Genomic DNA, 26,236 nt, shown 5'->3' with positions numbered 1-26,236 from the left:
TCCTGAGGTCCTCCTTTGCGCCATGACGAACGTTGAAAAGAGTGCACCCCCGGTTCCATGAGCCTTTATATGGCCTCAGATCTGCCGAGCAACACAATTCCAATTCTCACTGCTTACTGACATCTAGGGGAAATCGTATGCAGTGCATGTCGACTCATAGATCACATGCAATTTAATAAACTGACCCTGGAACAGAGCATCGATTTCAGATTTCTCACTTCCTGACAGGAAGTTAGCTGCAACTTGAGTTCTATTTTACTCACAGATATAATTCAAATGGTTTTAGAAACTAGAGAGTGTTTTCTATCCAATGGTAATAATAATATGCATATTGTACGAGCAAGAATTGAGTACGAGGCAGTTTAATTTGGGAACGAATTTTTACAAAGTCGAAATGGCGCCCCCCTATTGACAAGAAGTTTTAACACACATTGGCGTAAAACAAGCTTATATTTGGGGTAGCAACTGCAGATTGTCCCTTTAACGAATGAATAATGAATGACCTTTGTGATGGTGTTTATTTACTGGATTCTAACACTTAAATTGTGGCGCTTTAGTGGTTTTTCATTGGTACATATAGCCTACAGTTACATAAACTAATGAAAATGCATTTTCTTTCGTATTCTAATGTCACCTAAGCCCTTCATAAACACAACCAAATTATAATTTTTGCGATAACATACATGAATCGTATTTATTAGACTGTTAGAATGTAGATGTCCAAAAGACGTGGCATTAGTTTCGAAGGGGGGGGGGGTCCCTCGAGGCCGGGTTTTTCTAGTTTTAAAGTCAGGGTGGCCTTCGACTGAAGAGGTCAGATTGGAGGTTGAGAATGAAGGGGGGAGGAAGAGAAAGCGAGAAGGAAAGAGAGAATGGCTGCCTGTCAGTGAATTTTGGATGACGTTTTCCTCTGGAGGCTTCGAGAAAGCTTACTTTGGAGTTTGTGTGTGTGCCTCTTCCTCCTCTTCCAAATAGAGTGTGAAAATGCATTAACGCAAGGCCAGGGCCCCAGTCGGGTGGAGAAGAGAGGAAATAGGTGAGAGAGAAGGGGACACAGGAAAGGAGAAGAGCGATAGGGCAGGGTTATCAGCCGAGAGGTGCTGATGGCTTTTGACAAGAGCCAGGTCTTTCTCTCAGACTAAATAGGGGCCTTTTAGGGCCCAGCTGGAAGGGAAACCATTGGGAAATGACCAGACACCGTAGGGCCTGTTAAGTCACAACACCCCCGGCCCTGACAGCACCTCTCATATGCTCTGGACAGATATGTGCTACGACAACAACTGTGCCCCCTGAAAGGGGAGCTGCTGCTGTGTTGTTGCTTTTAGTGGGGTTTAGCTTTATTGGAGGTGCTGGAGCAGAATGTTTGGAGTAGGTAGGCTGAGTGTGGAATGGATCAGGTGAGAGGGAGAGAGAAAGAGGGAGGAGGTGAGGGTAAAGGAGGGAAGGAGGTAGAGTAAGAGGAGGCTCCTGAGTGGCACAGCGGTCTAAGGCACTGCATCTCAGTGCTAGAGTTGTCACTACAGACCCTGGATTGATTCCAGGCTGTATCACAACCAGCCGTGATCGGGAGTCCCATAGGGCGGCGCGCAATTGGCCCGGCGTCGTCCAGGTTAAGGTTTAGCCGGGGTAGGCCGTCATTGTAAATAACAATGTGTTCTTTAACTGACTTGCCTAGTGAAATAAAGGTGAAATCAGAAGACGTGTGCTTGAGGAGAGAGAGTTAGTGAGCGAGAGCAAAAGAGGGAGAGAAAAGGGGGCGTCTGAGGGAAGAGGTGGTGGTTGCTGGGATTGTTTGCTCATTGTTGAGGAAGCGATGTGCTTCAGTTGACAGGTAATTGAGCGCCGCTCGACAATAACATGGAATTAACTCCAAATGCCGTCGTCAAGCACTCGCACTGCGCAGCGTCAGGATGGGTTCATCGCGACCCGACCTGGTCGCCCCCAAGTGGATTGCATTTGCCTCTTTTTAGTATATATTTTTTTTACGACTCAATTACCAAAGTTCATATTCAAACTATGATGCAAAATGCTTGATCAACTGTTGTCGAACCCGGATCGAGGGGAAGCAAAAACACACGCTCGCTCAATAATGTGTTGTCTTCCCGTAATTAGTCCACAGTTCTATGAACACATTCGGCTAAATTAAATCCGGAGAGGTAGCGCTTCACTGTGTGCAACATGTCATTGAGCCCCCCTTCACCACTGAGCCCTGTCTCTGTTCCACTTTTTGAGTTCCTCTCGAACTCTCTCATCCCACTGTAAATAGCTACTTTTGATGATAAGGGTTTTGGTAGTGCTGTGTTATCTAGAGCAGTAGAGCTCCTCCATGGAGAGAGGGAGATGTTTTTGCTCCACGGAGAGAGGGAGGAAAGGGAGACATAAAGAGAGGGATGAATGAGAAGGAGAGAGAGAGGGCCTGTGGAAAGTCAACCAGAGGTGCAGGGAGAGAGAAAGGACACAGAGAAGGTGAGCGAGAGAGCAAAAAAAGAGCTTGAGATGGAACAAAAAATGGAAAGAGAGAGGAGAGGTGTTAAGAGAGACAGAGGGGAAATGCAGAGAGAGATGTAAAAGCGATAGGAGGGGTGTTAAAGAGGCAAGAAGGGGGAAAAAATGACAGACTGTGAAGCAGGGATCATGGTAATCCTATGGGGACAGCTGTTCAGCCTGGTGCTAGCAGCTGTATCCACTAAAGGGGATGCTGTCTGGGTTTGGGGTGGGACTCTGATTTCCTTTCCACTCACCATTGTGACCCACAGATGTTTATGCGCGTTCGTATAGGCTGTGTGTTACGTAGTGTCCTTTGTCATCTACCCAAGGTGCTATGATGTTGGGTGCACGCACACACAGGCAGAGAGACACAAACACACACGCACACACTTGATGCTTCCGCCCCCTTGCTTCTTCACAGGTGGGATCTCGGTCTGCCTTCGAAATCCCCACCCTTGCATTTTTCCTATCTGGAAAGATTTTATTGGGAATTTCAGAATAAAACTCATCGGAACGAGACCGTCTGGCTGGATGGAGGGATGGAGGGGTCTTTGATCAGCCACAGAGGGAAGGACGAGAGAACGACAGAGCAAATCTTTTACTCCTGCCTCTGCTCCTTTGCTGTGTACTCTGTTGTCTTTCACATGGACTGACTGTGGCTGTCTGCTGGTAGAGAGGATGAAGGTAGGTTGAGTTTGAGGTGTGGCAGCGGAACTACAGTACTGTCCTGGAAGTGACGGCAACATCACAGATTGCGTGTGTTCAAAGAGATATTTTTGGGCATATCCACTTTTTGGCATGTTATGCGTTATGCTCTATTTTTGTCCCCATTTTGTCCTTGTTGCTCACACAACTGAAACAGTCAAATTATTATTTTTGTAGTTCATACAAAGCTTGCAAATGACATGGTTTCTCTCCAGAATGAAGGCAACAACAGTACACCACCAAGCTCTGAGCATCATACTGTATATTTGCAGAGTCATAGCTTCAATGTTCAAGCAAGGACTTGAACCACCCAATATCAAGACCCTGCAGGCTTGGTTCAATCGCCAGAGCGCTCCCCTCACCCCGCATTCCCAATGTATGTCCAAATAAGGACATCCAAGAACCCATCACCTCTGGGCTTGAACCTCCAGACCCAGGCTTGGATCCATCCTCAGCGGAGCTCACCCTCCACCCCCTGTCAGTAGTCCACTAAGCCCCCCCTATGGAGGTCAAATCGATGGACAGATCTAAGGGCCAGGGGGCCAGCAGTAATCCCTGGGCCCTGGTTGAGCCATATCGATCACTCGGTCAATGAGATGAGACTACTTATCAGAGCTCCAGGGATTTCTCTTTTTTACCTCTCTCTCCATCTATCCTTCCTTTCATCTCTCTCTCTCTCTCTCTCTCTCTCTCTCTCTCTCTCGCTCTCTCGCTCTCTCTCGCTCTCTCGCTCTCTCTCGCTCTCTCGCTCTCTCGCTCTCTCTCGCTCTCTCTCGCTCTCTGTACCTCTGAGGTTTCAGTCTCAATCCTGCTGGCCCTATAAACCTTCTAAGACTGTCAGTCCATCTCCAGCCTCTATCAGCACTGCACTTCCATAGGAATACACCAGTGTTGTTTTACCTTAGTGTTGTTATACATCAGTTTTGGTCTACACTACCGCTCAAAAGTTTGGGGTCACTTAGAAATGTCCTTGTTTTTGAAAGAAAAGCRATTTTTTTGTCCATTAAAATAACATAAAATTGATCAGAAATACAGGCCAGCATCCCGGAGTCGCCTCTTCACTGTTGATGTTGAGACTGGTGTTTTGCGTGTACTATTTAATGAATCTGCCAGTTGAGGACTTGTGTCTGTTTCTCAAACTATACACTCTAGTGTACTCTAATGTACCTCTTGCTTAGTTGTGCACCGGGGCCTCCCACTCTTTCTATTCTGGTTAGAGCCAGTTTATGCTGTTCTGTGAAGGGAGTAGTACACAGCGTTGTTCAAGATCTTCAGTTTAATTGGCAATTTCTCGCATGGAGTAGCCTTAATTTCTCAGAACAAGAATAGAGTAATAGTTTCAGAAGAAAGGTCTTTGTTTCAGGCCATTTTGAGCCTGTAATCGAACCCACAAATGATGATGCTCCAGATACTCAAATAGTCTAAAGGCCAGTTTTATTGCTTCTTTAATCAGGAGAACAGTTTTCAGCTGTGCTAACATAATTGCAAAAGCGTTTTCTAATGATCAAATAGCCTTTTAAAGTTATCAACTTGATTAGCCAACACAACGTGCCATTGGAACACAGGAGTGATGGTACGCCTATGTAGATATTCCATTAAAAATCAGCCGTTTCCAGCTACAATAGTCATTTACAACATTAACAATGTCTACACTGTATTCCTGATCAATTTGATGTTATTTTAATGGATCGAAAAATTAGCTTTTCTTTCAAAAACAAGGACATTTCTAAGTGACCCCAAACTTTTGAACGGTAGTTTGCGTCGGTGTTGTTATGAAGTGTGTGTTTCATGTGCACTAAAGTATCAGCTATGAACTGAGTTGTTTTGTTTTCTTAGAGCTTACTTCTACCTCACCCCTGTCGTTTGATAAGGTTTAATCCATGTGAGGGATTACAAATGGAAAAAGAAAACCACTGCTCTGCATGGGTGGATGGATGCGTGCGTCTGTGTGTATCTCCGCATGTCATGTTATGTTCAGGTTTGTTCTCGGTCGCCTCGACTACGTAAACAGACTAACGACTGGACGAGACCCTAATTACCGACATGAATCGGATACGTATCACGGAAAGCAGGAGGAAAGAGACGAGAAAAGAACGGGGGAGCGAGGAAGAGAGGCTTAAATAGCACGAACAGTAAGAGACAAAACAAAGAAACAAAGACCAGACACAACGAGGGAGAGGGAGAGACACAGACACAAAAGGAGGACAAAAAAACAGTAATATAGAAGTAATAGAAAAAGATAGCAGAAGAGAGTCAAATACAAGAATACTATACCATGACAGATACATAAATACTGTAGGAACCAGTGGGAACCAGCCAGTCGAGTGCTTAATACCTCGGTCTAACTGGGTGGAGTCTGCCGTGTGTGTAAGGGTCAGTATAGCAGAGGTTCCTTTGTATTCTTTGGAACAGCAGAACCCACAGGTCCATGTAATTGCCTTCTCCCTTTCTGCCGGAGCAGTTTAATGAGCGGTCGCCGTCTGAAACAACCGTTAAAATGCCAGCGTGTGTGGGTCACTGCCTGGTGCGATGGAAGGGGAGGGAGGGAGGGTGGTTGAGGTCCGTGCAGAAACGTGTTCAACCAGACATGATCGCTCGGGGTCTGATTACTATTATTAATCAACCCCGATTATTATGGGTCTGATTATCAATGGTATTGAAGGAGAGGAATGGGGGTAATTGTGGCCAGGAAGAGAGAGAGAGAGAGAGAAGGAGAGAGAGAGAGAGAGAGAGAGAGAGAGAGAGAGAGAGAGAGAGAGAGAGAGAGAGAGAGAATGCGTGTTAAGAGGAGGCAGAGTGAAGTCATTTCTCAAATTGAATTGGCTGGGAATGTTATTTTTGCACACTTTGTGCCTGGTGAAAATCAATTGGGGTTCAATTTTTTGAAAAATAGACCAAACTGTATTCCTCTTAATTTTTCCAGACTGTGATGAATTGCTCCTCTGTGTGTGGTCTGATTTCTGGAGAATGTGTTTGCCTCAAGGGGGGTCATACACTCTGATACAGTAATTGTATTTCACTGTTTTCGCTTTAAAAAAAATGAATGACCGCATTCTTTCTCTCAAACTCTAACGCTCCTCTCGTCTCTCTTTATCCCCACCCTCGTTCTTTTTCTTTTCTTTCGCCAAACTCTCCTCTCTCCTCAAAAGCTGATTGATAGCTTTTCATTGAGTCTCTCAGTGTAGCGGAATGTCACGAGGACAAATGACGAGATGGTGATGTGAAGCCAGAGTTCACGGTCGACTGTGTCGCGGCGTAAAGGCTCAATGGGGGCTTGTGTAATTTGTGTGTAGTTATTCATGAATCCTAACTGCTCAGTTGACTTTTCCCTAGTAAATGCCATCCACGGGCTGACAAACAACATTCCCACAGTGTGTCACCATCAGACCGCTGCAATGTTGCCGCAAGGTTGCATGGACGTTMTGGAAGAGAATTAAGCTCGTCATGCCAAATGCTTGGAGTTTCTAGTGCTTTCTACACTCTTAGAAAAGAAGGTGTTATCTAGAACCAAAKAGGGTTCTTCGGCTGTCCCCATAGGAGAATTCTTTGAATAACCATTTGGGTTCCAGGTAGAACAGTTTTTTGGTTCTGTGGAAAGGGTTCTACATGGAACCCGAAGGGGGACAGCCCAAAAAAAACCTCTGTGGAAAGGGTTTTACATGGAACCCGAAGGGGTGCTCCTATGGGGACAGCCCAACAAAAACTTTTGGAACCTTTTTTTCTGAGAGCGTACTGTTTATACCGATCTAACAAATAGAATAGTAGTAGTGAACAGGAGTTAGATTTGTGGAAATGAGCCAAGCCAGTCTTCCAGCCAAGCCAGTCTTGCATGGTCAATTAGTTCAATACAAACTCCCTTTCAGGTTGCAGTTTGAATCAATAAAATGCCCCACACAATGTTTTTCTGTCGTAGCTCATTCCAAAATGAGCCYTAAGACTTAATGTCACTCGTCTCAATATATTTGCAGATCTATGTAGGCTTCAAGTATATATATATATATATTTTTGTTGTTGTATGTAATTGTAATCAACTTGCCACATACTGCTGTTTTGAGGAACAGGAAGATCATTTTTAAGATTAATGCTCTGCTACGACCTTTAGGGAGTGCCAAACTTTGCCTCTCAGTCAAATAAGCTGTAGTCGGGGCCTGCCAAGCTACAGTCTCGGGCTCCGGCCAGTGCCCGTTGGTGGCAGCGGTGGGATAACGCTTCTCCAGTAATCCAGCAATTTTGTCAGGGAGGGTAGGCGCACCACTGCCAACAGAACGCTCCCTCTGCCGCCTCCTCAGGGTGATTCCTTTTCCCATCGTGCAGAACTCAGTCTCAAACTCATTCTCAAACCCAGTGCAACAGAGAGGGCCACAGAACAGTGTGGTGCAGGGTTCGTCTGGAGCCACGGCGCTTTACGGGCTGGTCGGATACAAAACCACGGGAATGTTGACAAGCAGATGAAAGATGCATGCCCCAATCTCTGTCGGCCCAGTGGAGAGAAAGAGAGAGAAGCACTTGCGCTCTCCTTCTCTACTTTTTCATACTTCACAGGACGCGTCCGGGATGCTGTTTGATGCAATCTGTATTTTATCCAAGGCTGTCCATTGCAAACAGGGACACATATGTGGTTGTGGCAGGTCCGGTGGACACCAGCCGAGGCATGTTAAAATGCATTGCGCTCTCCTGAGAGGAGACCTTTACTAGCCAGCCCTGTTATACATGAGATAGTATAGGATACATGATTATTATTATTATTATTACTATTATACTGCTTTGGCAATATCTACAAATTGTACTTCATGCCATTAAATCCATAGTCATTTTGATTTAGTATCTCTTGTATAAGTGGTGCATGCTGACACCATGTATTACGTTGTCCTGTCTTCCTATCTTCCTATGCATCTTTTCATGTTAAATTGAGAGTTTTGCACAATGACTAACCAGATAAGCACAAAAAACTGACAATGACTAACCAGAAAAGCCACCAAATCAGCCACCTGTTCTCCCTAAGACTCCTTCCTTCTCTCCTGTGCCAGTCCCCCACCTCTCCACTACTCTTCTCTCCSTCCATCCACGCCTAAACTTGTCAGTAAACTAAAATTGATCTCACCAGGGGCAGGCCAATTAAAACTTGAAAAAAAAAACTATTGGTGCCAACACCAATAGTCCAGATGTTCAGCATAGCAGATAAAGTCAGCGTTGGTGTTTCATTCCGTTCCATCTCTGGCTGGATAAAGTGTCAGATATGCCTAGGTCTCACTCGGAGTGTCTCATTAGAGCTGTGCGGATAGAGAGGGACAGCTGTGCAGAGGCGGACAATCTGTTGCCATCTGGCACACGGCCAGACAAATGGGGGAGGGATATGCTCGCTCACTGTGTCGCAGGATGTCACACAAGACCCTGCCTGGTTTCACATACTTCAATGGCTTTGAGTAGAAGTTCAGATTATCTCTGATTTCCAATTCTTCATCTGTGGGGAGCAGTGGCGGTCGGTGTTGTTTAAGATGAAGGAGGATGATTAAAAAAAATGCATGAGCATGGCCTTATTTCTCTCTCTCTCTCTCTCTCTCTCTCTCTCTCTCTCTCTGTCATTCATATTCCATTCACCCAGCTCAATGTAACATCGATAGGTTTAGGCTATTACATAATACTCACATTTTCCCTGTACCCATCATGAGGTTTCTACAACCTAGCCTTGAATGAAAGTTTACAACGTACAGTACCAGTCAAACGTTTGGACACACCTACTCATTCAAGGGTTTTTCTTTATTTTGTACTATTTTCTACATTGTAGAATAATAGTGAAGACATCAAACTATGAAATAACACAGATGGAATCATGTAGTAACCAAAAAAGTGTATATATTTTATATTTGAGATTCTTCAAAGTAGCCATCCTTTGCCTTGATGACAGTTTTTGCACACTCTTGGCATTCTCTCAACCAGCTTCACCTGGAAACCAACAGTCTTTGAAGGAGTTCCCACATACGCTGAGCACTTGTCGGCTCCTTTTCCTTCACTCTGCGGTCCAACTCATCCCAAACCATCCCAATTGGGTTGAGGTCGGGTGATTATGGAGGCCAGGTCATCTTTTGCAGCACTCCATCACTCTCCTTCTTGGTCAAATAGCCCTTACACAGCCTGGAGGTCATTGTCCTGTTGAAAAACAAATGATAGTCTCACTAAGCGCAAACCAGGTGGGATATTSCTGCAGAATGCTGTGGTAGCCATGCTGGTTGTGTGCCTTGAATTCTAAATAAATCACAGACAGTGTCACCAGCAAAGCACCCCCGCACCATCACACCTCCTCCTCCATGCTTCATGGTGGGAACCACACATGCGGAGATCATCCATTCACCTACTCTGCGTCTCTGAAAGACACGGCGGTTGAAACCAAAAATCTTACATTTGGACTCAAATCACAGATTTCCATCGGCCTGATGTCCATTTCTCGTGTTTCTTGGCCCAAGCATGTCTCTTCTTATTATTGGTGTCRTTTAGTAGTGGTTTCTTTGCAGCAATTTGACCATGAAGGACTGATTCCCAGAGTCTCCTCTGAGCAGTTGATGCTGAGATGTGTCTGTTACTTGAACTCTGGGAAGCATTTATTTCGGCTGCAATTTCTGAGTCTGGTAACTCTAATGAACTTGTCCTCTGCAGCAGAGGTAATTGTGGGTCTTCCTTTCCTGTGGCGGTCCTCATGAGAGCCAGTTTTATCATAGCGCTTGATGGTTTTTGCGACTGCACTCAAAGTTCTTGAAATTTTCTGCATCAACTGACCTTAATTTCTTAAAGTAATGGATGGACTGTCGTTTTTCTTTGCTTATTTGAGCTGTTCTTGCCATAATATGGACTTGGTATTTTACAAAATAGGGCTATCTTCTGTATACCACCCATACCTTGTCACAACAGAACTGATCAAACGCTTTAAGAAGGAAAGAAAATCCACAAATGAACTTTAACAAGGCACACCTGTTAATTGAAATGCATTCCAGGTGACTTCCTCATGAAGATGGTTGAGAGKATGCCAAGAGTGTGCAAAGCTGTCATCAAGGCTACTTTGAAGAATCTCAAATATAAAATATATTTTGACGTGTCGAACACTTTTTTGGTTACTACATGATTCGATATGTGTTGTTTCATAGTGTTGATGTCTTCACTATTATTCTACAATGTAGAAAATAGTCAAAATAAAGAAAAACCCTTGAATGAGTAYGTGTGTCCAAACTTTTGACTGGTGCTGCATATAATTATTTCTCGCAACTATCTGTGACCTCTCCTCCTCTCAACTTTTCCCTTAACTTGTGGAATTCAGTCCATAACACATCAGCTGTCTGTGACCAGGCGAAAAACCTTTCCAAGCCAAACCTTCATGTCATGACCTACACCCAGCCTACATCGTTGTCAAGTCAGTCAAAATACTAGAACTAATGCAATTTATGAATCCACTACAATCATGCAGTACAGTGTACAGTCAGAAAGCAGTTTAGCAGTTACACCTGCGGGCCACAATGGCAATAAAATAATAAAACCAAAAGCTTGCCTTGATTTGGAAGAGTTCCAGTGTTGAATGTTTGAGCCAAGTGTTTGAGTAGGCTAGATAGTGAAAGTGAAAAACAAACAAAAATATATATAGCTAGCTCTCTTTCTCTCTTGCCTCTCCTTCATTTTGGAAGAAATTAATTTGTTCAAAACGGTTTAATATTGTTTTTCTCTCTCTTTGAGTTATCTTTCACCACATTTAATGCGCTGCAGTGCTAGCTAGCTGTAGCTTATGCTTTCAGTACTAGATTACTTCTCTGATCCTTTGATTTGGTGGACAACATGTCAGTTCATGCTGTAAAAGCTCTGATAGGTTGGAGGACGTCCTCCGGAAGTTGTCATAATTACTGTGTAAGTCTATGGAAGGGGGTGAGAACCATGAGCCTCCTAGGTTTTGTTTTGAAGTCAATGTACCCATCTGTCCTCCAGCTACACCAAGGTGCTACCCTACAGAGTGTTGCTGAGGCTACTGTAGACCTTCATTGCAAAACATTGTGTTTTAATCAATTATTTGGTGAAATGTGAATATATTTAGTAGAGTTTTACCTAAAAAGGATAACTTTCTGAATGTTTCACAATTAAAACTGTCATGAAATCCACTGAGGAGGATGGTCCTCATCTTTTTTCCTTTCAGAGAAGCAGGTAGCCTAGTGGTTAGAGCATTGGTCCAGTAACCGAAAGGTCGCTGGTTCGAATACCTGAACCAAATAGGTGAAAAATCTGTCGATATGCCCTTGAGCAAGGCACTTCACCCTAATTTGCTCCAGATGCGTCGTACTGGTATGGCTGACCCTGAAACAACACATTTCACTGCACCTATCTGGTGTATGTGACAATAAAATATATAACTTTTACAATTATTTTGCAATTAACTGTGTAAAACTGTAGGAGCTTGTTTTCGCCACTGCATCTGCTAGGGCTGTAATCAAATCAAATCAAATTGTATTTGTCACATGCGCCGAATACAACAGGTGTAGACCTTACAGTGAAATGCTTACTTTACAAGCCCTTAAACAACAATGCAGTTCAAGAAATTAAAAATTAAAAATATATATTTAAGAATAAGAAATAGAAGTAACAAATAATGGAGGATAAAGGATGTTTGTGAAAAAATATATTATGACACCTTTCTGTTTTCTCAATGACATTCAACTCAACATTGAAAAAAGGCACCAGTTTAAGTTTAAGTTTTGTTCCACCTGAGCGAGTTTGACCAGTCTTTGACAATTTTTAGGGCCTTGCTCTGACACAGCCTGGTGTAGAGGTCCTGGATGGCAGGAAGCTTAGCCCCATTGATGTACTGGGCCATACGCACTACCCTCTGTAGTGCCTTGCGGTCGGAGACCGAGCAGTTGCCATACCAGGCAGTGATGCAACCAGTCAGGATGCTCTCGATGGTGGAGCTGAGGACCCATGCAATTCTTTTCAGTCTCCTGAGTGGGAATAGGTTTTGTCGTGCCCTCTTCGTGACTGTCTTGGTGTGCTTGGACCATGTTAGTTTGTTGGTGATGTGGACACCAAGGAACTTGAAGCTCTCAACCTGCTCCACTGCAGCCCCATTCATGAGAATGGGGGCGTGCTCGGTCCTCTTTTTCCTGTAGTCCACAATCATCTGCTTTGTCTTGATCACATTGAGGGAGAGGTTGTTGTCCTGGCACCACACGGCCAGGTCTCTGACCTCCCTATAGGCGTGCTGCTGAGGCTACTGTAGACCTATATTGCAAAACAGTGTGTTTTAATCAAGTATTTGGTGACGTGGATATATTTAGTATTATAGTTATAGTATGATGGCTGTTATCGAGTTTGGCAGTTGACTGCTCGGGAGATTGTCATCGGTTCTGTTCCACTYGTCTCAAAGCATCTTCAGAAGCCCAAGCTACACCAGGGATAGAACTTTGAGCTTGAGTCGCTTTGAGAAAATGTGTCTTGAGACTCAAAATAGTGTTTTTGATAGAACTTGGCTAGGTTTTATGGACAGGGGCTTGGAGCTACTCTGAAAGTACACTCAGTGTTCCACAGATGTGGAGCTCTGAATGACCAATTCTGTGCAGAATAATGTAACCCTCTCCCGAGTCCCACTGTGGGCTTTAAAGACTAGCTCAGCCTCCAGAGGGTTCAGCCTCCGTCAAGAGGACTGTTGTCCTCTTGGACTAAAATGCCCTTTGCTGCACTGCTCTTCCCTGGCATSAGGGGGCAACGCTTGTGCCTGAGGCCCTGCTAAAGGTTTGTGAGGGGCTAGGCCTAAATGTTCTCACTGGATTAAAACATATTTGTGGGAAATAGTTGGGCCTGCWGCCAAGTGTCTTATCAAAAGAAGTTAGGAGAACAACATCACTTTCATTTTATCTGACAAAGGAATCCATCAGAGGTTCACAACCTAAAGTAATTTGTGGCCCCTTGCCCACTTCTTTCTCAGAGACCACCCACACTTGTTTTCACCCAGTAGTCTTTGCCAGTTGTGTGGTGTAGCTGTATTCTAGGGTTTAAGTTGACCTCAAGGATTTGTTATAACTCTATTATGGTCAAACATGTTATAAAAGCTAAACAGACTACTGCCTCTGCTTCAGGCCAGGGCCCTTGGCCAATCAGCTTCGCCCAGCCCCAGGGCAGCTAGGCTCAGTGTCTTCTTCCCTGGCTCCTAACACCTCACTGAGTCAACCTTCCAATCAAACCTCCAGGACAAACTGCACTCCCTGACCCTCCTGCACCGACCTCTCCCCATTTCAACGCACTCCCATCAGGCCACACACTGCTGTCAAAACCCGGGGAGTCCTCAGAAAATATGAAAGATGAATGAAGTAGTGGGACACGCACACACATACACACAAACTCACAGTTGTTTTTTTAAACATTTGACCAAGATGCCCTGGTTCTATGAATAATAGATTTCAGAGGTTTCTGTTGAGTTGTATATTAAAGGTGGCTTTTCTTCCCCCCAAAACCTGATGTTCAGCACTTGTATAATATAATAATATAATAATAAGAGGGTTTCATATTTGAAGCATGTCCTGAAATTATATTCAGCATGAAACAAAACACATAATTTGGCTTGCGTGGGGGTAGTGGGAGGGTAGCACTCTGTAAACATTTCTTTCTAAAATTAAAGAGGCAAACAAGACAGCTATTTGTATAGGGTAATAGTCTCTCTGTGCTCCCTCAAACAAYTCTTGGCATAATCAGTAGAAGGGCCAGGAAGCAGAATTCCCCAAAGACAAGGAAAATCAGTTTGAAATTGAAAAACACCTTTTTAATCGATTTGAATCAAACCAAATACTGTTTCTTTTGCAACACTTACCATGCCGTCGYTGAAACCGGTTCAAACTCTGTTGTACAGTTGTGACTCACCCTTCATCTCTCCTCTTCCTCAGGTCATCCTCATCCTGACCAAGTACTACCACGGTGACTCCAGCAAGGTTCTGGAGAGCTCCCTCTGGAGGTAGGATCAGAAGGCTGRGTGTCTGTTTGTTTATGTGTTCGTTTAGCCCCGTCCACCTATCAGGACAGTTACACACTGTTAGGTTAAAGGGTCGTGGGTTGATTTATCTCGTTGCTGTGCTTCTCAGAAGCCACCGTGGCACTGAGTACAGACAGAACAGGAGTGGGAGAAAGACGAAACTTCAGCGGGCGTGAGAGCGGGCATCTCTTTGGACAGATAACATGTTGTCGTGGCACAGGACAGGCCAGTGTATTGCATGTAATCCATTACATGTAACAGATTACAAAAAAATACTGTAACTTTAATCCATTACTTTACCAGCAAAAAATATTGTCATCGGATTACAGATACTTTTGAAAAAAACGAGATGATTACTTCTAGGATCACTTTTTAAATTCAGAAAGGATGTTTCCGGCAAAAAGAATTGACACCTTTCTCAATGACTTTCAAATCAGCATTGAAAGAAGGCTCAAGTTTAAAGGAAAACTCCACCCAAAAAACTATTTTTTTGATATTTGTTTCATTAGTCCGTTGTTGATATATTCCCAAAATGTTTATCAGCAATCAAGTTGTAACTTTCAAAAATGCATCACACGGGTCAGATTTCTGTATTTTGAAAGTTGCATATCTTGAAAACTTGATTGCTGACATGCAAAACATTTTGGGACTATATCAACAATGGACTAATGAAACAAATACCAAAAGATTGTTTTTGGGTGGAATTCTCCTTTAAGTTTGTTTTCGCCTTAGGGAGTCTGACCCCAAGTCAGAGATCACTATGACGACACAGCAGATGGATCTCGGGAAAAGAGCAGGAATAGGCTTTTGTAGYCTACAGTCCAAACTATGTCTTCCAATGGTGCGACTGCTGTCGGCATCCAAAGATGATCCAATTTGAATAAATGCTTGGAGGTAAGGACGACAGCAGTGGTGTAGCCTACGGGCGATACGGATATCACTTATTGTTGATATCTACATAGTGCATAGATCTGAATCACACTGCTGCTCTCTCATTTAGCTATTTGTGCCATATGGATTGTGGTTGTTGTGGATGGCTGTTCACTAATGTATAAGTGTATTTTAACCCAATAACGGTTGAACTGAACAAGTTTAAGCTGCTGTTTTTGCGACCAGTGGACAGCCAGTGAAAAAATGCGCTCTTGCAACAGCTGCATAGTGRGGATCCCAGCCTATGGAATAAAACGTTTGAGGGAGTTCCTCCCATAGAGTCAAAAATAATTTTACAGGATCTCTATGGTTCCTCCCTTCTAAACTATTGTGTTCCATACTACCAAAAACACGTTTCATTTAAGAAGATGGGGCTTTTGTTGCTCTTTTTAATTTGTGCAGATAAAAAAAAATCTAATAATAGGCCTAATGGACACGTGATCAAACTTGCACACTTTTGATAGACTTAAACAGCTGCAAATGACCGTGATATCAAAGTGTCACCAACAAAAACATTAACAAAAGGCCAATAGCAAACGCAGCATGTGGCATACATTTGTAACATGCAAATAGCACTTGTTGGCAGTGCACAAAGCATGCCATTCCATGAGAGCAGCATTTATCTTTCAACCTGAAGCAATGAGCCCAATCAGTCCTCCACGATAACAAAATCATAAACAACAGAGTATGCTAATAAATCCTTTGTTTTTGGGTTATGCTGCTCAGGTAAAACAATTTGGCTATTCTATATTTCCATATTTCAGTCCTATTCTTGAAGATCAGGGGGTAAATTATTTGGAATGATTGGAAATATGACAGACTTTGGTGTTTAATGTAAAGCTATAGCCTAATCCTATTATTATCTGTAGTAGATAGCAATGGGTTAGAAGCCTACATAACCAACACATAAAGTAAAATGCAACATCCATTTATGACCAGCTATGTAAAAATCGAACAGATTAATCCTGCAATAGATGTCGCTCAATTGGTAATATTCATTTTTTGGCTTCTTCCAATGCCTATTACGGGGAAGGTAATCAAATAGTAAATGAAAGCAATCAGATTACAATATTGAGTTTTGGTAATCCAAAAGTGATGTTACTGATTAAAATGTTGGACTGTAATGGATTACATTTAGAAAGTAACCTACCCAATCCTGGTCATGACTGGGCCTGACAGGCCTCTAATAGAACTGCCCAGTCGGCAATGACATCGCCACTTTCCTCAATGTTTCAAAACGAGAGCACTAGCTCAGAACCAGTCACTCCTCCACATACATTTAGGTATTCCAGATCATAAGCCGTCACGTCAGGGTCCTAGTTATACGGACACTGGGTAGAGAAAGAAAGCCGCCTAGAAATCAGTCACAAACATTGAACGTGTCTCACGGCAGTACTTAATTCATTCCCTTCGCCTCACTCTGGGTTCTCTACACTTCAAAGTGCTGGCCTCTCATTAGGTGTGACTGCCTGTCTCTCTCTAGAAGCCAAATGAATAATGTACATATTTCCACCCTGCTCCATTTTGATGTTTTAATGTTGTTACTCATGAATGATTCATTTATTTTCACCATGACAAACCAGTCTGGTGGGAAAAAGAGATGTAGGAAGGTGAACAATCTGGCAGATACACTGGACGTCCTTTGCCTCTCTTTTTCATGGGCAGTAGCGTGAAGAGAATTTGCATGTTTTTGTAAGGAGCTAAAATGGCCGCCATGGTGGTGTTGCGCTATTATGAGGATTTGGTTCGATTCCAGGCTGTATCACAACCGGCCGTGATTGGGAGTCCCATAGGGCGGCGCACAATTGGCCCAGCGTCGTCTGAGTTAAGGGTAGGCCGTCATTGTAAATAATAATTTGTTCTTAACTGACTTGCCTAGTTAAATAAATGTAAAATAAAAATTCTAATAAATACATGTGTGGGGGCATTGGTTTCCTGTCAGCTCCATAAAGGCTGTGCAGTCACAGAGGTAGATCAGCTTAAATATTACAGATAGATTGTGGCTTCCATCAATGTAACTGTCTGCATCATTTCCAATCCCCCAAATATATATATATATATTTTTAAATATATACAGTGCATTCTGAAAGTATTCAGACCCCGTCACTATTTCCAAATGTTGTGACGTTACAGCCTTATTATAAAATGGATTAAATAAAAGAACCTTCTTCATCAATCTACACACAGTACCCCATAATGACAAAGTGAAAACATTTAGACATTTTTGCAAGTGTATTCAAAATAAAAAAACTGAAATACCTTATTTACATAAGTATTCAGACCCTTTGCTATGAGACTCGAAATTGAGCTCAGGTGCATCCTGTTTCCATTGATCATCCTTGAGATGTTTCCTCAACTTGATTGGAGTCCACCTGTGGTAAATTCAATTGATTGGGCATGATTTGGAAAGGCACACGCCTGTCGAGATAAGGTCCCGCAGTTATTTTCCAATATCCTCCCCACGTGGAAATTCTTTAAGATTAATAGATATTGCAATTATTTGATGGGGTGACCACATTCTGTCTCCCTATCAACACTTTTTAAACTTTTGCTGCCAGAGAGAATGACATAAGAAAGTAGTCAAGACGACTAGCTTGATTGAGCCTCCGCCATGAATACCTCACTAGGTCAGGATATTTAAGTCTCCATATCCACTAGTTCCAATATATCCATGATATGTGTGATTGTCTTATGTGCATGAGTGTGATAGTTTGTACTGTAATTTCCTTTAAGGTTCATTGAGATATTTAAAACCGTATTAGAATCTCCCACCATAATAATAGAGTATTGTATTGCTTGTAGACTTGATAAATGATTATATATCTATATTTTCAAAGAAACGTGGATCATCATTATTTGGACCGTATAAATTAATGAGCCAAATCTGTTTATGGTCCAATAACATTTAAAATAATCCATAATCCTTGCAGATCTGTTTGGATAATTTGCACATTCGGATCAAAATTATTGTTAATTAATTAAACCCCTTTTGAGTTTCTTTGCCCATGGGAGAAGTATATTTCACCCCCCCCCCCCCAGTCCTTTTTCACACAACTCCATCTAAAATTCTTGAATGAGTTTCCTGTAAACAATAGATATTATCTTCCTTCTCTTTTAGCCAGGTAAATACCGATTGTCTTTTCTTATTATCGGCTAAGCCATTACAATTATAACTGGCTGTACTTATTTCACCATTTACCATAATGAGATATACGTTTAAATTCTATTTATCATAATATACAGTGCATTCGGAAAGTATTCAGACCTCTTGACTTCTTCCACATTTTGTTACGTTACAGCCTTATCTAAAATGGTAAATTGTTTTTTCAATCTACACATGATACCCATAATGACAAAGAAAAAGGTATTTCTCTTTTTTTTTTTATACATTTGCAAAATTTCTAAAAAACGGTTTTTGCTTTATCATTATGGAGTATTGTATGTAGATTGATGAGGAATTTTATTTATTTAAGACATTTTAGAAAAAGGCTGTAACGTAACAAAATGTGGAAAAAGCCAAGGGGTCTGAGAACTTTCTGAAAGCACTGTATGTTTGTAAACTTATCATTAAAAAGTACCATAATGAATAAGTGTCCAAATAGCTTTACCGTGATATTTGCACTGCTACTGAGTAAACCTTCAGTTGCTCTCCACTATTCCACTTGCTAAAACTTCCCTTCATCCCAAGTTGGGTTGTCGTCCCAGTGACTGGCAGACCACCCCTGTCCATCTGGATTCTAGGGCCTTTGAGAGATTGGGCCCCATCCTTTAAAAAGAGCACAAGTACCACCCACAGAACAGATGTAGATGAACTGCCAAAAGCATTTACAACACCCTCACCTCGATTGTATACAATTATTTTCCTTTTGTTAATATATATTAAAAAGTCGTGCATATCTTAATTTATTTCCACAATACACATAATATGTGTAACAATGTAGGCAGTTCATACGATGGATTGTTACCTATAACCAGGATTGGCATTACAAAAATTACTTTTTTTGGCAAACAATTATTGTGATCCATCCTATGTTGTTCCTAACGTCATTACCGCATAGCAACAGTTGTGGGACACACACACACACCCACACACACACACACACACACACACACACACACACACACACACACAAACACACACCCCACAACACACACACACACACACACACACACACACACACACACACACACACACACACACACACACACACACACACACCCTTCCCCCACAACCAACCACAAGCCCAGATGTTCAACAGTTGTTCCATCCCCGAGCCCAACTCAAGAAAGGACTTGACGTGCAAAGGCATATACAGTTGTAGCTGTTTGAGAAGGCATGCAAGAATGGGGAGATTTGATTAACCAATGTCAAGTCTTAGCTGATGGAGCTTAGATACACCCCTTTCCCCTGAAACACCCACACGCTGGTCCCCCGTTGTGAGCATTTCCCCAAGCATCTCTGTGCAGTCAGACCTTTGATTATTTTGTGCTTCCAGGGCCACAATAATTTCCCCCCTCTCTGATTGTCCAAGTGTGACCCCATGGGTTACTGAAGCTAGTGTTGCCAGCGCTGCCACTACCTGGGTGGTGGCACCCCACTGGAATCCCCACCGGCTAGGTACAAGGTCGTCAAGGTTCTCATTAGCAGCTTTGAGAAATTCCTTGTATATTATGCTCACCCATCTGGGGGCTTTGGCTCTGTTGGACCAACCCTGCCAGCCAGGCTCAGACTCTTGAGGGGGCGGTGCTGTTCTAGTATGTCTCTGACCGTGTTTATCTTTCTGTCTTGGCAGCGTATAGGCGACTTGCAGTAGGCCTATAAAACAGATAAGGACTTCTCCTTAGTGTATGAGTCGCTCAGGTGGGTGTCTAGTATATAGGGTTGGGGAACCGTTCCATCATGATAGAACAATTAATAATTAAACTATATCTATAATGTATTTTTTAAATGTATATCCCATATCTGCACAAAATTGAAAGCTCTCTCTGTCACAACTCCTGCTCGCAAGCACACATGGGCTCTGGCATTTGTAACCATTTTCCCTGAGTCTGGACGTTGTTGACCTTTAAGCTCGGGATCAAACAGAGAAGAAGATGCGGATGATGAATGGGGCTCGGCGCCTCACCCTGTCAAGTGGTGTCAATCAAGACCCAAGGCGGTTGCTCGGCGTTGCTCCGGAGGAAAGTTAGCTGAGAAGACAAGAGAGAGAGAGACTTCTGTAATGCTTCTGGGTCAGTGAGTTTAAACCCGTGTCACGGGCTTGCCTTTTGGAGTTCTGTGGACTTGCTTGAATGTGATTTTGTTTGGTGTGGGCTACATCAACCACTACACGGTGAAAGGAGATAGATCTGGTTGGCGTCTGTCTGTCTGTTTAACCCCTCCCTTACTCACTCTGTATTTCTTGTCCATTCTCCTAAATTGAAGGGGTTCTGGTTAAGGTTGAAATGTTCCGTGAGGAACCCAAGCACGTCGGCCACAAACTGTCCCTTTCACTTCCCCTGTGACTCAGCTGAAAGATTAAGTATCTGTAGCAGCATTTCCTGTCTCAGTCATTCCTGGATTCTGGAGGGGGAGAAGCGATCCCATGTTTTTTCAATCAGGATTAAACCAGAACAGATAATGGGTTTGTGGTGTGGGACAATGCTATGTGAACTGGGCTCTGGAGAGATGGGAGTCTGCGGTTGCTCACAGTTTCATTGCCTTAATTTGGTTAGTTCTTAGAGAACATCAAATGAGATTGATCTATTACATATAGTCTCGCTTAGGCACAGCGGATGAGAAACGAAATATTGATCATTATAAGTGCGGCACTTCTTGCTGGTCAATTATAAGCTTCCCGAAAAATGTGTCTGTGCCTTAGCCACATTTCCCTACTGAAACAACTCTGTGTAAAACCAGTCTGTTTCTGGTTATGCTCAAATAGGGACAAACAAAGTGTGTACTGCTTCACAGTAGCTTATGGGATTTAGTGAAACTGTCCCTTTTTGCGCTTGTGTCTGTGGAGCGTTGGCTTTCGTTAGCCATGTGGGTTTAATGTCTCTGACTCCAATAACCTGGGCCTTGAATCTGTTATAGCTGTCCCGGGATCACCAGCTCTAACATAGAACGTCTCTCTTTGTCATCCGAAAACACTGAACGTTTACTATGATATTGAGGCAATGTCAACCAACCTGGGATGTTTATTTCCAAAACGTATTTCACAGTTTGTATTTTGAATTAAATAAGACAGAGTATGTGCTTTACCTTGTATAGGAACATTTTACAATTGCTCCATATGGGCCTAGAAACCGACCAAGTGGAGGATTATAGCTTACCAATTTTTTATTTATTTAACCTTTATTTAACTAGGCAAGTCAATTCTTATTTACAATGATGGCCTACCCCCCGCCAAACCCTAACCCAGACGACGCTGGGCCAATTGTGCACCGCCCTATGGGACTCCCAATCACAGCCGGTTGTGATACAGCCTGGAATCAAACCAGGGTTTGTAGTGACACCTCTAGCACTGAGATGCAGTGCCTTAGATCGCTGCGCCACTCGGGAGCCCTATCAATCACATCTATATTGAGATGGCAACATGAACAACAGGTCTGCTATTCCCCTACCGCACACACTTATTTCGCAATCTCTCGCTCTCTTCCCTCGCTTTATTGATTCTGACAGCGACAGGGACCGAAGAAAGAGAGGGAAAATGGATTGAGATTAAGGAAAGAGAGAAACAAAGGGGAGAAGACAGAGATGGAGAGAGGAGGAGAGGGATTGCAGAGTAGAGGAAGTGTGCATGGGAGGAACGTGACAAATGTCTGTAGTGGGCCCCGTACTGTTGTGCCTGAGGGGACCCTGGGGGTATGCTCTCTCTCTCGCCCTTCCTCCCTCTCTCTATGTGACCCCTGCCACTGGAGGGTGGAGGGTAAAAGGAGACGCAGCAGGCTGGCACTGGTCAATAATTGATGTGATCGCCGTGGCGATGATGAGGCTGTTGTTGTTCCTCTGTATTCTGCTTTAACTCAAGTGGCTGTGCACGGTCAGGGGCCCAGACCTCACGGTGAGAGGGGGAACGCCGAACGTTAACACACCACACGCCCTCACCGTGTGTGTATGTGTGTGTGTGTGTGTGTGTGTGTGTGTGTGTGTGTGTTCACCTTACCGTGAACCTCAGAGCACTTTTTCTCCCCTTTTCGAGTGCATTATCTCACACTCCTTCCCCTCAGTTTACCCCCAGAACTTCTGGTGTGCTTTTAGTTTCTGGCACCAGTTCTTACTCCTCAGAAGTCCTTAGCGAGAGACCTCACTACGCACTCTTGCAGCTGTTCTAGAAACGGTGTGAATCCCTATATTCCCTATTTAAGTCGTGCACTTCATAGGGAATAGGGAGCCGTTTGGGTTTCCCCTCCATGTCTATAACAGCTGCAGGGGCCCCCCATATCCAGAGATCCAGACTTCAGCTGTGGTCTCTCACTGTCCCTATTATCTCCAATGATGAATTAGCATGCCAGAGTCTCAGCGCTATCGCCGCTATCAATCATCATATGGTCGAGGCATGTCAACATTTGTCTTCATTTGCCCAGACTCTTCAGTTGGAGAAACAGGAAATAGCAATAGCCTGAGTCGCTCTACTGTACTGTACAATAATGTACCGCCACACCAGATGGTAAACCCCTTAGCCTTACTGTATGTACATAAAGGGAGTCATATTAAATGTTGGTCATTCAAATGGATACAGCACCGTTGTGCCATTGTAGCCTGGGTGTTGTTTCTATCCCATGGAGGAATAACCTGTTTAAATACAGGTCCAGTGTTTCAAGATTTCTATGAAATATGACCTATAATGAATTACGATATGTTGAAATTAAGTTAAAATGCAGCTTTTCTGTGTTGGAATGGCGTGGGCATACCCCAACAACAGAATGGTGTGGGTATATACCGGTCATAAAAAATTATGAATGCGATTTAGAACGCTGATTGGCCAGCTCAGACAAAGAGCCAACATGACATCATGTTCTATGAGGAAATAGCAAGTATTTTTGAAACGGTCTGTTGGAGATACAAGTTTAAGATGTTTTTTTAAAAGTGTTTTTTCCCCAATTCATGCTTTGGCCATAAATATGAGTATACACCATTTGAAAAAAAGATGCTATCTAGAACCTAAAGTTTTTTTGGGGCTGTCCCCACAGGAGAACCCTTTTTGGTTCCAGCGAGAACCATTTTGGTACCCTTTTTTTAGTGTAGGACGGGTCAACAACATTATGAACTTTAAAAAGTGAGATTTTCACCGAACAGTTACTTTAAAGGAAGAATTTTTTACAAAACAGTACTCGAATAGCTGTGACTGGTTGGCGTGAGTAAGGAGCTGGGGTGTGGATCATGTGTTTGGGGATGGGAGATTTGTTTCTGCATTAGTAAGAGGGGATGTTAAACCTGAGTGTGTGTTGACAGAGCCAATCTGAAGACTTTGAGGTGAGCCACATGCAGTACTCTCTGGGACGTAAGCCTGGCACACAAGAGCGGAGGCAGGCAAGGATTAGGAAACACAGATTCTCTCCATCTCTCTCTTACTCCCTCTCTCCTTGTCTCTCTCCGTGTCTCTCTCCTTGTCTCTCTCGCTTGCTCTCTCTGTCTCTCCCTCTGTTTCTCTTTATCTCTGTGACAACACACACACATTGACTCACATTCAACGAGTCTTTCTGTGCCGTACATTTGTATTCATACATACATATTCACCAACCTGTGTCACGCACGCATGAACAGACACACTTTGTTTAAAGGAGGCGGTACACTCTAAAAATAAAAGGTTTCTGAAAGATCGTGTAGGGGTTCTTCAGATTGAAACTGTGGGGGAACCTCTATATTATTATCAGTATTATTATTAATAATCAGCACAGCAATAATGACAAGAACACAATATTTTTGCTGTCAGTGTTTATTCTGATTTTAGTGGCAAAGCCGAATTCAAAAATCTAAATATGAGGTCAACTCCCAGCAGAGCTCCAAGTTCAATCAGTATGTCCTCTGGCATGTGTTAATGTGTGTGTTGATATCCTTCGTATCTATAGCCAGAAGGATTTTGCAGTGCATGATGGTCTAACAGATATCCAGTTACAGTATATTCATCAGCGGTGTCGGGAGGGTGAAGTCTGCTAGTACCAAAATAATTATTTCACAAATGATTAACAAAAAGTGCACATGACAGTGTTCATACCTTGGTTTTTGTGGTAAATGTGAATGGGGGGGGGGAAACGGTTCACTTTTGACAACGGTTTTCATACCCATACCTTGTCCATAATGTAGGGACCTCTGGGATCTTCATTGAAGAGGTCAGGGAGGAGGAAGAGGCTGCTGTGACTGAGTCCTATACGGTTTTAGAGAAACCAATGATAGAAATCAGCTAGCTTACATGTGATCTGTGTAACACTATGTGACAAACCAATACCACTTGTACATACCACAGACACACAAATAAGTGGGCCGTTCAGGAACCTGCGCCCAATGCGGCTATAGCCTTCAACATATTCTTACCTCTTTGTTGATTAACATCCATTGAACTGTGTCCATTTTCTGCTTCAGATTTTTTTTTTTAAAGGGAGAAAGTGCCAAACACAGCCATTTGCACAAATTTGAAAAGATAGATGTTATCACCATGAAACAATATCAATTTAGATCATACAAGGGAGAAACCTTACCTGCTGTTTTCTCAGTTTTCTAATTTTTCAGTTGGGCAGTGAGGTTCCTGCAAGAACCCCCTTGAGAACTAAGGAGGTTCCTCGATCAACCCCACCTCCTATAGGGTTCTTGGAAGTACCTTTTGGGGGCATTGTTCAGTGCCAAGAACCGTAAGGTTCTTCAAACAACTTTGAGGATCTTAGAACAACCCTTGTTGAACCACTAATTTTTAAGAGTGTAGAGCTGCATATCCACGTACGCACTCAAGTCACACACACACACGCGCCTCACACATGTCCTGTTAGTGTGAAAGACCAGCTGGGATGTATAATTCATGTGTTCGTCACACTTCTTTTGAACTGACGACAGGCTGCTAGAGAGAGAGAGAGAAAGAGAACTCACCCCTCCACCCCCTACCCCCTCCCCTTTCATCAACCTCTTACCCCCCCCAAACCCCATCCTTCTCCTCCAGGGGCTTGATAATGTAGGAGAAGATCCTTTGACGGACCCTCATCACACCTACACACTGACACCTTTCATACATGCACACGTAAGCACGCGCACACACACACACACACACATACATGCATAGACACACGCACACACACACACACACACACACACACACACACACACACACACACACCACACACACACACACACACACACACAACACCACACACACACACAGGTCCCACAAAGTGCAAGCATGGGACTTGACACATAGAGGGAAGAGCAAGAAAGAGAGAGATGCCCGAGGCCTCCATCAGGCACACAGCAGTAGGGGTACACTTCAAACTTGTCACAATCGAATTCCTCCTCTCATACTCTCTTCCTCTCCCCATCACTGTCTTCCACTCTCTTTGTCCTTCTCCTCCCTTCCTCTGCATTCCATTCCCCTGTGTCTGTCTAATCGATATGATAGTAAGTCCTTTGCTCTCGAGTCACGACCTTTTTCTCTGTCTGATCTTGGTCCTTCAAAGTTACCCTCGAGAGGCACACACCCTGTATCCATCCACATTTTGAATGTGTTGAATATTAGCCATTTCAATGGCTGCCGATCGAGTTTTCATAATCACAAAGACGCTTTTTCTTTAATAGTTCAAGCACTTCATCCTTCACTCTCTTGCACTGCCCTCCTCTCCCTCCCCTTTGTTCCTCCCATCTCCCACCGCTGCCGGGCCGACCTCTGCCACAACTCTGCCTCATGTTATTCCGCTTACTCGTTCTCCTCTGTCTCTCTCTTCCTCCCTATGTCTCCCTCTTCCTTTCTCTATAATCTTCCTTTCCCCTCTCTGGCCAGACGGTTTTTGCTGTAAATAGTTAATCGAGGCGAGCGGCATCGTCTTCCACATTACACTCAAGTTCTCCATGCATATTTCATGGCCCAGGGAGAGGTGGAGAGAGAGAGTGGGAGAGAAAGAGACAGAGAGGGAGGACGACAGACAGACAGACAGACAGACAAG

The 26,236-nt window shown here is 43.4% G+C and overlaps 1 protein-coding gene across 1 annotated transcript in view; it reads left to right on the top strand.

Annotated features, from left to right (window-relative positions):
- The window catches only part of sorcs2 (sortilin-related VPS10 domain containing receptor 2), a 375,655-nt gene that overhangs the window by 96,040 nt on the left and 253,379 nt on the right, over positions 1 to 26,236 (top strand). Inside the window, 1 exon segment of the mRNA XM_070437813.1 lies at positions 14,094 to 14,161. Within this exon segment, the coding sequence (XP_070293914.1) occupies positions 14,094 to 14,161 (68 nt within the window).

The sequence above is a fragment of the Salvelinus sp. IW2-2015 genome, linkage group LG37 (genome assembly GCF_002910315.2).
Source record: "Salvelinus sp. IW2-2015 linkage group LG37, ASM291031v2, whole genome shotgun sequence".
In the NCBI taxonomy this organism is placed as follows: domain Eukaryota; kingdom Metazoa; phylum Chordata; class Actinopteri; order Salmoniformes; family Salmonidae; genus Salvelinus; species Salvelinus sp. IW2-2015.
This window is presented reverse-complemented; position numbering and strand designations above follow the sequence as displayed.